We start from the raw sequence: 13,224 nt of genomic DNA, 5'->3' as shown, positions 1-13,224 counted from the left end.
CGAACGTGACCTGCAGCCAGGAGGGCTGAGGGCAGCGAGCTCGGGGTTGTGGCCATGGCTCACACACTGCTGCTCTCTGTGCCGTGGGATGCAGTCCCACTCTTGCAAGCAGCGGCACGGCTCTCATCCTTACCTCTCCTCTGCTGCTTCAGCTGCTTCCGTCTTGTCTTCCTCAAGTTTCCTCAGGAGGCCATCTTTCTCCAGTCTGCCATACAAGTCCAAGATCTCCAACTCAAACATCTGGGTAATCCTTTTCTGGGCCTCATACCTGCTCTCGGCAGCTTGCAGCTGTTCCCTGAAAGACATACACCAGCTGGGAGGTGGCAAGTTCCACCAGATAAAGAATGCACCATGGGGTGCGGTGGCTCAACAAGTTAACCCTCCGCCTGTAGCACCAGCAATCCACGTGGGCACCAATTTGTATGCCGGTGCTCCACTTCCCATCCAGCTCCCTGCCTGTGGCCTGTGACAGTCCAAAGCCTTGGGACCTGTACCTATTCGGGAGACCTGTGAGAAGCCACTGGCTTTGGATTGGCTCAACTCTAACCACTGTGGCCGTCTTGGGAATGAGCCAGCTGGTACAATATCTTTCCCTCTCTGTCTCTCCTTTCCTCTGTAAATCTTCCTTTCCAATAAAACACATTTAAAAGAGTATATCACTCTAAATGCCCTTCTGGGGCAAAGTTACCTTGCCTGCAGCTTGACACCCTCTAAGTATTTTTTCTGCTCCAAAAGCAGGTGGTCCTTCTTGGCCAGGTGAGATTCCAGCTCCAGGACCCGCTTCTGCGAGCTGTCGAGCCTCTGACTCTGCAGGAGGACGTGGCTTCTGCTTTTCTCTAGTTCTTTCCGACAGGCAGCTTTCATCATTTCCATTTCCTAAAACAAAAGGTGAGTATACACCTCAGGAAGCAACAGAAGTAGAGAGCGGGGGAGCCTTCCGGTAGGAGGGTGGCTGAGTGTTAGCAGGGGAACTTTCCAGAAGGTAGGCTGGCTGAGTGTTAGCAGGGAGCCTTCTGGAAGCTGGGCGGCTGAGTGCCTGGAAGCCCCCTTTAGCCCATCCCCGAGGAGCAGACATTCCACCGCACTCTCCACAGGAGCCAACACTGCAAACACTCGCACGTCTAGTGCTACATAATGGCGGGGGAACAACAGCACGTCTTACGTTGGCCAAGATTTTACAACGAATGGCACTGGGAGAAGACTCACAGACCGACCACAAAACTGCAGGACAATTATCTGTGCAAACAGGCGCATTCACAAACCAGCAAACCAAACACAGCGTGCCAGTGCGCAGGCTCTCACTGGCACAGTGGCCCCTGGCTCATTTGCCTCCTTCCCCTTTCTCTCTTACTACCAACAGGGATGGAGGCAAGGGATGAGGTGCTGGGGGGGCAGTTCTGCAGATGGCCAGCTGCCAGTCCACCTGTCCACCTGCTTGCCAGCCCACTAGCCCTCCTGCACACAGCCCACCTGCCCGCCCTCAGCTCACATGCCTACCAGTCCACCTGCCCACCTGCTTACCAACTCACCTGCCCGCAGTCCACCTACCTGTCTGTCTGCCCACTTACCAGCCCACCTGCCTGTCTGCCTGCAGCCCACCTGGGTCGGCACAGCCACTTAGGAAGAAGTGTCATGTGTGCCTGTGTGTGTACACAACATAGGATCTGATGGACAGCAAGGAGATACCCTAACATCAGCGCACACTGGCAAACTTAACACTTCCTGTTGTGGGACTCGAATAGTCCGTAGCTTGCAAGTGCCTGCAGGTGATGCGCCTGGGCAGCTACACTAAATGGCTTCAGCAGTGGCGGTGCCTCTGACCTGGGTTCTTCGCACCCAAGAACCACAGTGGATCACAGATCCTCCAGGAAAGTCCTGCAGCTGGCCTGAACATCTGGGAGCCTTTTCTTCCCATTGTTATTCCGTAAATGATGCAGAATAACCATTTCTACTGACCTGTGTGTTACAACCAGAGACTGGACACAGGAAGATACTGTTAGCCACATGCCAAGAGGACGTGTTCTGTGGCCCTGGAGTCTGGGCTGGGCTGGCGTGGGGGACGGAGTAGGGTGTGGCATGGCTGCTGAGGACAGGCCACACTGCGTCACCCAGCGACCAGGACAGCCAGGGTCCTTCCAAGATCCTTGCTCAGCTTCCATCGGAGGTCCAGACTCCCACCCCTCCTCCCCTGGACCCACCAGAGTGACATGAGTGCCCAGTCAAGGACAGATCTTCATTGGTTCAAAAGAAATGATGGGCAAGGGGGCACAATCTTGGCAATTAGGGGCACAGGATGTGTCACCCAGGGCTTCCTGAAAGGTTCTAAGAATTTCCACGGAGCCAGAGGTCAGGTGGCTGTTCAAGTTGGCAGAGAGAAGGAGGAGGCCCCGGCTCTGCCTTCCACTTCTCCCCAGGCTACCCTAAGTCCACCCGAGAGAAAGCTCCAGTTAGCTGGCCACGGACAGCCTGAATCTGGGAGCTGAGAAGGGCTCAGAAACCCAAGTCCACCATGGAAGCCATCCATCTCCAGCCCCCCTAAAAAGGGGCTTTATGAAGAACAAACCCAGGAAGTCTCGAGGAGAAGGCCACGTGTGAAGGGCAGTATAGGAAACACTGCAGCATTTACTATTGAAATGCTATTCCTAATACAATATTCCTATTCTCTCCCTAACATGTCTCAAGGCTTGTGTGAGGTGATCGAGAACCTATGTCCCAGCACCCCTGCTGAGGCTGAGGCACTACTGGCTGGGACAGGGCCAGCACCTGCAGGAACTGGGAGGGCCAGCAGGTCCCTCGGCCCCGGCAGGCCTGTGCAGCGGGCCCAGGGTCCCGCTAGCGCTGTGCTGCAGCCTGGCTCATCCTCTGGGCTGTGCTCTCCCTGTCCCTCCCCTCTCTCCAGGGAGCACAGAGATGGGTGGAAAGGTGCCACCTTCACATTACTCTGTACCACTCGGTGTCTGAGTCTGCCTCATGGAGCTTACAGGGACCCGCTGAGGGGAGAGAACCAAGTGCTGGTCCCGCCAAGCCAGAAGCACCGTAGCTCGCTCACAGGCACTCCGTGTGACATGCCGTCCACTGCCTGTGCCCAAAGCATGCTCCCCTGGGACTGGCCCGACCCCACCTGTATCCAGGGCCTGGGTGCCCCCAGCTCCCATGCCTGCCCACCTTGGTGGTGTCTGAGTGCTTATTCTGCAGCTGCTCCAGGTACAATTCATTGACCTCGCCGAGCACCAGCAGTTGCCTGTTCAAGAACTCCATCTGCTGCTGCACCGACTCACTGTTGGAGAGCTGGACGAAACACACGCCCAGTGAGCACTCGACCACACCAGACCACCAAAGGCCGCCCGCAGACCAGACCCCCTCAGTTCCAACCCTGCCACCACTGCTGGTGGTCAGAGGGAACCACCAGACTGAGTCCTATGTGGGCAGAACACAGCTGTGCGGGGTCCCTGGCACACGTGCCCCCCACAGCAGGGGCAGGTCCAGGGGTCGAAGCCCAGTGGGACCGACCTGCGTAAAGGACTTTAAGAGTGCAGTGAACCCCCAAGAGGAAGGAGTCACAGCCCCATGACCCCATGAAGCTTTCATCATTTACCGAGAGAATGCTCCATGAAGGGTGTGGGGAGCACCCTTCCTCCCTGTGGGGTGTGGGGGCACCCTTCCTCCCTGTGGGGTGTGGGGGCACCCTTCCTCCCTGTGGGGTGTGGGGGCTCACACCCCGCAGCCTGTGCAGCTCACCTTCTGGGAGACCTGGCTGAGCAGCAGCTCCGTGTGACACACCTTGCTGTTGGCCTTCTTCAGCTCCATGCGCAGCTCTGCGATCGTGTTCCTGGAGTCCTCCAGCTTGGTCTGCCCAGACACACACAGGTAGTCCCAGCAGGACCAGCATCAGCCCACGAGCCCCTGGCTGCTGGTCCACACCTCGCCGGGAATGCGTGATTCTATCGTGCCACTGTTCTTGGGCCATCAGGATTTAGAGTCTGAATTTTGAAAATTATGGTTGCTTTCTGGGTTCTTACTGTTTAAGAAAACAACAGGGCCCAGTGTGGTAGCCTAGTGGCTAGCAATCTCGCCTTGTACATGCTGGGATCCCATATAGGCACAGGTTCTAATCCCAGCAGCCCTGCTTCCCATCTGGCTCCCTGCTTGTAGCCTAAGAAAGCAGTGGAGGACGGCCCAAAGCTTTGGGATCCTGCACCACATGGGAGACCCAGAAGAAGTTCCAGGCTCCTGGCTTTGGATTAGCACAGCTCCAGCCGTTGTGGCCACTTGGGAAGTGAATCAACAGACGAAGGATCTTCCTCTCTGCCCTCCTCTCTGTATATCTGACTTTCCAGTAAAAATAAATAAATCTTAAACATTAAAAAAAGAAAGAAAAACAACAAGACTTCAGATCCAGTTTTCAAACTGCCCGAGAGCCCAAGGCTGCGCCTCCAGCTCACAGGATGCTGTGGAGCGGGAGCGACACCTGCTGGGCACCGTGTGAACTCCCAACCAGATGCAGGGAGGCTGAGCACGAGCCCTCAGGCAAGGTGTTCTCACGTGGCTGGCCTGGGCTTCGGGTGACAGCTGGGAAAGCCCAAGTGGAACAGGGACGCGGCTTCACCACTCCACCCCGAGATGCCACACAGGGCCAACAGCCACTCCGTGGCATTAAGACCTACAGTCATTCACAATGATGGAGAGCATGTCACGTGTGGGGGCTGCCCTGTTGGTCACAACACTTGCAGGCTGTGAGCTCTGCCGACTGAGCAGAAACTCGGGTTCCTTCCAGTTGCTCAGGACCAAGACAAAGCAACCCGGACATCACCCCAACAAATCTGGAGAGCCACTGCTCTCACTGGGACAATCGCCACGATTTCAGAGAGACTATCCGTTTCGGCTCAGCTGGGCAGGGACAGTTCTCCAGGAAGCACTGCCTGGGTCGCCATGGATACCTGTAACTCCTGGCTCTGATTGTAGAATTCCTCCCGATCGTGCTGCAGCTGCCTGAGCTGGCTGTGCAGCTGGGTGACCACCGTGTCCCGCTGCTCCTGGAGCTTGCTGTACCGTGCCTGCTCCTGCTGCAGGCTGGCCTTCCACATCTGGATGTCTCCCTCCTGCAGCATCAGCTGATCTTTCTAGCAGAGAGAAAGAGAGGCCGTGACTGGCCGCCTCCCGGGCAGGGCAGGGATGCTGGAGCCCGGCGCAAGTGGAAACACGGGACCTCAGCAGTCACAAGCCGCCAGACCCAGCAGTGAAGTCATGGTTTTCGATAGTTCACATTAGTAAATGGATCCTAAGTTCCTTAAAGAACTTTTCCCATGGACCACCTTGCAGCCGGGGCTTCAGAAGTCCTGCCCGCCACCACAGCGCTGAGAACCCACAAGGCAGGGAGGCTATCTAAGGACTGCGACACGGAGGCTTCCAAGACCCAGCCTTCTTCAAACCCAGCGCTGACCCACTCCGCGCTCACACATGGAGAAATACAGTAACTTCCGTCAGTTAGAAGCAGACAGCCACGGGTGCTTGCCACCATGGCTTCTGAGAGCTCCAGGGCAATTCTGGGATTCACACATCCGCACAGGCTCCTGAGAGACCATGTGACCTGCCCTAGCCACCTGGGTGAACAGAACTGGTCCTGAGAGCCCTCACCCCGACTCAGCTGCTGCCCTCTGCAAGGAACCAGGCAGCCCCTGTTCAGGGCGCCCACAGGAGCCCATCCCCACAGCCTCCCACACAGGGTGCACACAGGAGCCCACCCCCACGGCCTCCCACACACGGCGCCCACAGGAGCCCACCCCCACGGCCTCCCACCTCCATGGTCCCCCGAACAGGGTGCCCACTGTAGCCCACTCACATGGCCTGCACACAGGGCACCCGTTGAGGCCCACCACCCAGCACCCCTTCGTAGCCCCTGCAGCCCCCAGCCCTCACCATGGCAGCGTTGTGCTCCTTCAGGGCCGCGGCGCCGGTCACCTTGCGCAGCAGCCGTCTGTTGCGGAGCTCATGCTGCTGCCTCTTGAAGCGCTCATAGAGGAGCTGGTTGTGCAGCAGCAGCAGCTGGTCCCGGAGGGTGCGGATCTCATCTGAGGGGGGAGAGCCTGATTGTGAAGCAGAGGGAGGGGCAGAAATGCCTTTGACATCTTCCATCAGGCTCCTCCCACAGGCGGCGCTCAGTTGGGGCAGAGCGGGAGAAATGCTACAGGGACCACAACTCTCCCTGCCAGGGGAGCGCCAAGGGGCTGGGCTCTGCATGGGCATTCTGACAGCCTGCCTCCCTCAGGGCCACACCCCTGCCCACCTGCACCCCACTCCTCCGCTGGCCTGTTCCCCCACAGGGTCACTCCCTCACACCACTGGCCTCACTCTGCCTCTCCCAGGGCAGTCTGGGCACGGTGGCTCTCAGGTGCAAGGTACGGGCCACTTTTCCAAATGGCAGGACCTGACAGTTCTGGACCAAGCAGAGAAACAGCAGGTGCAGTGGCCAGGGGCACGCTGCTTCTTGGGGGACAGGGAAGGCAGAGGGGGGCGGGCAGGGAGCAGCGGGGCTAGACTGTGAGCTCGAGCACCAGAGTTACCTCCAAAGTGGGTCCAGTCGACGGACTTGCTGGGTAAGGACAGCCTAGGGCGAGAGGTTTGGGGTGACACAGTTACAGTGTGACCCAGGAAACACTTCACTGGATTTTAGCGGCAGTAACATTAGAAAATTTCCCCTGCTCAAAGGACACAACCTAAGCAAAGTGTCCCACTCAGGGTCCGCATGGGGCTGGCAGTGGGTGCCCCCGCTGGCGATTGTTAAGTTCACCAACCACCATGGGAAGGAATACATCAGCCAAATAAACAAAAAGAATTTAGATGTCCTTTCTTTCAGGGAACTGCAGGTCACGGACTTTCCTTCCCTGTCTAGCAGACAGGCTGACTGTAAGCAGGGAGTAAGAGAGGTAAGAAAAGGCCTCCTCACAAGCAAGGGAGGTGGGGCTGCTCCGGCCCTTCCGTGCTGCAGCCGGATGTCACTGCCTCAGGGGCCGCCGGAAATCTGTTCTTAGGGTCAGCCCAGCCTGGGGTCAGGGTCAGCTCTGTCCTCCCCCAGTTACCGCAGCAACGCTCAGGGCTGACCAGGCCTCCCAGTGCAGGAGCCCCTGTCCCATCAGCGGGCAAAGAGCTGAAAGCATGCCGTGCTCTGCCTCTGCTGAAACTGCTGGGGGGCAGCTCCACAGGGAAAGGTGGGGTTCACCTGAGCTGCCTCCTTTATCAAGTCTCATCTGAAAAGAAGCTCCCATACCCTAAGCCCTATCACACAAGTTCACTTGATAATGCTGCTAGAAATGGCAGAGGATTCAAAGCCGGGACAAGTTCCATTCCATCCTCTCCTGGCGATCCTTGGAAAAGGAGCTGGAAGGGTCAGGCAGCAGCAGGTGCCTGCGAGCGGGGCTGCTGGGGGCAGGCTGCCTGCCCCTCAATACAATGCTGTCTTACAATCCATATCGCCAACTGTTACCAAACAGATGATGATAAAAGCTCACACCTGTAACTGGAGAGGGGGACAAGGTGACAATCGTCCCATGTTCTCTGAAGTAACAGAGCCTCCTTTTTAACATCCAGCTTTCGGCAGGCATCGCAGTGCCCCACAGCAGAGTGGCACCAAACAGCCTGAGTCCAGATTCACTCTGCCCTCCCGAGGGAAGGGGCTTTGGGGGCAGCACGTTCTCACGCATGGGGCAGCAGCAGGCAGGGAGGACAGCTGCCCAGCAGGCAGAGAAGGGGGACTGGGGGGCCACACATTTCCTGCTCCCACCCTGACACTTCCAGAGCAATTCTCCTGGAACATAAGCACCCCCTTACTTGCTCAGCTCCTTGCCATGTGCGTCCGCTCCCTGCTGGATCAGCCTGTCCAGCACTTCCACCGGGGAGGCCGAGGGCACGTAGTCGTCCTCTGTGTTGCCTTTCGCTTTCCTTAACAGTTCCGCGGTCTTCTTGCTAACAAAGTGATGGGCAGTCTTTGGCAAGGCCACTTCAAAGAGGTGATCATACGGGGGTGGCTGCCCGCTTCCCAAGCCCACGCTCCTCTGCCGGGGGATTTTACAAGGGCTGGGCGTGAGGATGCTCGTCTCCGACGAAGCCTGGCGCTCCCTGTGCCTGGCGGGGCTGTCGTGGGCACTACTGGGGGGCCGATCAATGGGAGTAAAGGCTTGCTTTGGTGTGTCTAGCCCGTGCTTGTCCTGGGAGGAGTGTAGGGGCTCAGGGTTGGCGCTGGTGCCCTGTGCGCCAGAGGCCGCCGAGTGCATCCTGCGTGTTGGACCTGGGAGGCCGTCGCGGTCGAAGGGAGAGTCAAAGCCCCCTCGGGGGGCCACGGGGTCGGCCTCAGCTGTGGTGATCTCAGAAAGTTCTTCAAATATCGCAGCTGTGGGAAGGAGGGCAGCCCAGTGAACACAAAGCCAGTGGTTTGGGGCCACAGGCCACCTTGTCCCAGAGCCACCCCCTTTCAGGCTTAGGCCTGCAATGAAACACCCACATTCTTCACTTCAGAGGAAAGAACCATGCAAGTCCCTGAGTGCTTGAAGGCAGAACAAGGGCCGAGCTTCGTCCCTCCAGCCACCCCTGGGTTTACCTTCTTCCTTCTCAATGCTGTCTTCATCAGAAGCCAGGTCACCCAAAAGCCCCGGGAGGTCTCTGAGGGCCACAGGACCTTTGTTGCCATGTAGCTCTTCTGAAGGGAAACAAAGCAATTCATGTTCAAGAAAGACACACTCGCCACCCCGACCGCACCCGGTGCCAGGGCAGCAGCTCTGCCCTGCGGAGAGCACACACCTAACTAAAGGATCCCAAAGCAAACCCACCCACGGAAATGAAGGTTCTTGCTGCCTGACCGGCTCTGAGAGCAGGCGCGAACAGCTGGTCTGGCCAATCAGCTGCAGGTGCTTCACCGCAGCAGCGTGAGAGCCTTCCTGGGAAGTTCCAGGCAGCTTCCAGAACTCACTGCGCGGCTCACGGCTCCGAGGCCTGAGCGGGCTAGCAGTCTAGTCCAGATTTCCTTGTGTCTGCGGTCAATACAGAGAACCAGGGAGGGGCGGGAGATCATGGTCACCCAGAGCTCACCTGCTCCCACTCTGTCGTTGGCGAGGTGAGGCTGCCTGTGCAGACTTGGCCTCACGGAGTCTGTTCTCTCCTCCTGAAAAGACATGCACCACTTACATCACTGGCAGAGGGCGTGCCTGTCCCGGAACATGTTCTAGAGGGCTCGAGGACTTCAAACTCGAGGGGATCTTCAAACTAGCTCATCCCCGCGCACTAAGCCTCTGTCAGTGGCACCAGCACCCGACATGAGCACCGGTTCGTGTCCTCCCTATTTATGGTCCAGGAAAGCAGCAGAGGATGGCCCAACTCCACGGGATTCCTGCACCCACGTGGGAGACCCAGAAGAAGCTCCTGGCTCGCAGCTTTGGACTGGCCCAGCTCTGGCAATGTGGCCATTGGGGGAGTGAACCAGCAAATGGAAGACCTTAATCTCTCCTTTCTATAAATCTACCTTTCCAATAAAAATAAATAATTTTTTTTAAAGATTTATTTTTATTATGTTTTTTTTCTTTTTATTGGAAACGCAGATATACAGAGAGGAGGAAAGACAGAGAGGAAGATCTTCCATCCGATGATTCACTCCCCAAGTGAGCGCAACGGCCGATACTATGCCGATCCGAAGCCAGGAGCCTCTTCCGGGTCTCCCACGCGGGTGCAGGGTCCCAAAGCTTTGGGCCGTCCTCGACTGCTTTCCCAGGCCACAGGCAGGGAGCTGGAAGGGAAGCGGGACTGCTGGGATTAGAACCGGCGCCCATATGGGATCCCGGGCGTGCTAGGTGAGGACCTTAACCACTTGCGCCACCGCGCCAGGCCCAAAATAAATAAATTTTAAAAATGATTGAGAATGCAGTTTCTGTTGACATGGTTATATCCACCAGTCATTACAATATTTAAAAATTAAAACAAACTTCAAGGCAACAGGTAAAGCTGCTACCTGCAGCACTGGCACCCTCCATGGGTTCCGTTCTGAGACCTGGCTGCTTGACTTAGGCCCTGTTCCCCTGCACCGATATGGGAGAACCGACAGAAGTTGCTGGCTCCTGGCTTTAAAGCAGCCCAACTCTGGACAGCTTGGCCATGTGGAGGAAAGAACCAGCTTAAAGAAGACCTCGCCATCTGTAAACTCTGCCTTTCAAATCAAAATGTTAAAAAACTAGTAATTAAAAACAGACTTCAATAAGTATTTATGATTTCATTAAAAACAAATTCATTACATAATAGGGGCATGTTTTAATGAAAAAACCCTACATTTTCCAAAATAAATAAAGTCCCACTGAGAGAGTGAACCTGCTGCACTCATGACTTCTGACCTGTCCGGTGTCACGGCTGCCTCCGTGCCCGGTCAGCAGCAATATGCAATTTTTACAAAAGCAATGGAAGAAAATCTAGAGATATGAAGTTACAGAAGGAAAACTTTTTTTAAAGGCAGATTTACCCAGAAAAACATTGTCCATCTGCTGGTTCACACCCCCAGATGGCTGCAACAGACAGAGCTGGGTGTGTCTGAAGCCAGGAGCTTCTTCTGGGTCTCCCTCACGGGTGCAGAGGTACAAAGGACTCGGCACCAACCTCTACTGCTTTTCCAGGCCATGAGCAGGCAGCTGAATCGGAAGTGGAGCAGCTGGGACACCAGCCAGCATCCACATGGGATGTCAGCGCTTGAGGGTGGAGGTTTAGCCTGTTGAGCCATGGCACTCCCACCCCCCATAAATGCTTTTTAGCAGACTTTTCAAATCAGAGTGGATACCTATCTTTGATATCACATCAGAACTTGACAGATGGTAGTTTCTTTCTTTTTTTTTTTTAAGATTTATTTTGATTGGAAAGTCAGATACACAGAGAGGAGGAGAGACAGAGAGGAAGATCTTCTGTCCGCTGACTCACTCCCCAAGTAGTCATAATAGTGATGCTGCTGAGCTGATCTGAAGCCAGGAGCCAGGAACTTCCTGCGTCTCCCATGTGGGTACAGGGTCCCAAGGCTTTGGGCCATCCTTGATTGCTTTCCCAGGCCACAAACAGGGAGCCGGATGGGAAGTGAGGCCACTGGGAATAGAACCAGTGCCCATATAGGATCTGAGCATGTGCAAGGTGAGGACTTTAGCTGCTATGTTACTGCACTGGGCCCAAGTGGTAGTTTAATAAAAGTTATGAGGTTGAATCTGAAACCTGCAATTGTCTTTTCGCCTGTGTTAGATCCATTGGTCCACCTTGCATTGGGACACGAACTGACACCAGTGCGTGACCAGGCAACATCACACGCTGGACACTGAGAAAACACTGGCTCACTCATTTACACTGGAGTTTTCAGATCTTCTCATTGCACATCAGGAAGTTAAATCATCAGCTCACTTCATCACAGAAGTCCTGGGGAAGCCATCACACTAGCAAGCGCTGGCTGTCCGCCTGTTTAACTAAGTCTTACTTTTCAGCTGGAAGCTGACTTTTCTCGTTAGCAACCACTGTCAAGAGTGTACCCTGAAGTGACTGGCAAAGGCCATCACTTAGGACACTGCCTGCTGAATACCCAAGGCTGAATAATCGGGGTTTCGGTCACTTGTTTTCAAAAGAAACTGGTGTACCATGGAAACAAATCGCCAGTTCAGCTCTCAAGTAACTGAGATGCCAGTGCGTCAGCAGGTGGCGGATCTGCCATAGGCACCTTCACCCTGCCCATCTCCTCACAGAGAACACTACACACACAGGTGCAGCTTCCCGAGGGCCTACTGTTACTAATGCAAACACTCGGAAGTTTTAAAATGTTCTCCGTTTTTACAGTGAAAGGCCCCGTCAAGGAAGGACATCACGCCGACCAGGTCCCTTTGCACTGATGCACCGACTGGCTTCCGTGGCTCCTGCCGTCCCTGCAGGTGCTGGCATAGCGGGGAGGGTGCGTGCAGCTCCGCAGGGGCAGGAGGCAGAGCTGACCTGCTGGACTAGCTAGGATGCTGGAAGCCTGGGGGCCAGCAGTTCTCGCCTTGAGAGCGTCTGCTTCATCCATTTCCAACCGATCTGATTCAAACCCACTGCATTTGAGGCCAGGATTCTGTGTGGCCTAGATTATCCTCCGAAAAGGCCTGCAGTCAACCCTGTGGCCTGGGTGGAGGGGGCCGGCTGGCACGCACCTTCCTGGGTGGTGTGGCTGTGGCCTGGGGCAGTGCGATGTCGTCCGAGTGGCAGAGGGGGACCGGAGGAGGGGAAGTCGCTGGGGTTCCCAGAGGAGTTCCTCTTCCACCTGCTCAGACACAGACAAGGGGGACAGATATGAACACCGAGCCAACCCTCAGCATGCTTCCCAACAAAGCTAACTCTCTTTCTGGGACCCAGATATAGAGCAGTCTTTTCCTGTTTGTCTAACATCCACTTCACCTGCTCTGAAAGCCCCAGAAGTTGCTATTAACTTTCAAGAACAAGTTAACTGCCACAAGTGACCTTCCAACTCACTATCAGATCTAAGAGATAGCTGCTCCTTTCACAGAAGACAAGATAGAACCCGCGGTGGAACCCAGCCTGAGGCCTACATACCAGTTGTACCAAACACTTTACTGTAAGGGTGCGACAGCTCAGCTGGGACGTTTCCAGGAGAAGTTGGGGGAGTGGTCATACCACAAACTGTAGATGGGCTCCAGAGCGCAGCCTGGGGACGTTAAGGAAGCACATGAGAGAGGAACGGGAGCACCACACCAGCCACGCAGTCCTGGACACGTTCACCTTGAACTTTGCCTTTCCAAGTGGCGAAAGGCAACTTATTAAAGCTTGACTGACAGGTAAGGGGCAACCTGCACGTCTGAACTCAAGCAAACCCAAGCAGCAGGCTAACGTCACAGATGCTTAGAGGGACTGCTGAGACTGAGATGCTTTCCCAGCCACACCCTCAGACCTCACCCCAAGGGCAACTTCCCCAACAAGCACAGCACAAGGCAAGGCCACTACTGGACAGCATACTTGCGACGGCTCAGCTAACAGCCGTGTCGACAGGGAAGAACTCTGAGGTAGCTGCCCTGGCGTGTTTAACGTCGGCCGAGAAGAGGGGTGAGGGGTAGAAGTAGCACTCCCTAAAACAAGAACAAAGAGGGTTACGGCGTGGCTTCAGGGCATGCCAGTAAGAAATCACGGCCCTCCGACTGTCCATATCTGCAAAAGCTGACACTCCTGGCAATAACACAACAG

At 55.7% G+C, this 13,224-nt stretch overlaps 1 protein-coding gene across 1 annotated transcript in view; it reads right to left on the bottom strand.

The window, feature by feature from the left end:
• Positions 1-13,224, bottom strand: part of TSC1 (TSC complex subunit 1) — a 61,075-nt gene that overhangs the window by 3,266 nt on the left and 44,585 nt on the right. Inside the window, exons 10-22 of the mRNA XM_041004370.1 lie at positions 13,000-13,109; positions 12,580-12,691; positions 12,180-12,289; positions 9,079-9,151; positions 8,591-8,689; positions 7,825-8,383; positions 6,561-6,604; positions 5,917-6,068; positions 4,938-5,120; positions 3,739-3,849; positions 3,166-3,288; positions 689-876; positions 134-295 (exon numbers count right to left, since the gene is read on the bottom strand). Of these exons, the coding sequence (XP_040860304.1) occupies positions 134-295; positions 689-876; positions 3,166-3,288; positions 3,739-3,849; positions 4,938-5,120; positions 5,917-6,068; positions 6,561-6,604; positions 7,825-8,383; positions 8,591-8,689; positions 9,079-9,151; positions 12,180-12,289; positions 12,580-12,691; positions 13,000-13,109 (2,026 nt within the window). The remainder of the gene's footprint in view (positions 1-133; positions 296-688; positions 877-3,165; positions 3,289-3,738; positions 3,850-4,937; positions 5,121-5,916; positions 6,069-6,560; positions 6,605-7,824; positions 8,384-8,590; positions 8,690-9,078; positions 9,152-12,179; positions 12,290-12,579; positions 12,692-12,999; positions 13,110-13,224) is intronic.

This window comes from Ochotona curzoniae, unplaced genomic scaffold (assembly GCF_017591425.1).
Source record: "Ochotona curzoniae isolate NIBS_2020 unplaced genomic scaffold, NIBS_Ocur_1.0 scaffold_3208, whole genome shotgun sequence".
Taxonomy (NCBI): Eukaryota; Metazoa; Chordata; class Mammalia; order Lagomorpha; family Ochotonidae; genus Ochotona; species Ochotona curzoniae.
The sequence above is the reverse complement of the archived record's forward strand: the minus strand, read 5'-3'. Positions and strand labels throughout refer to the sequence as shown.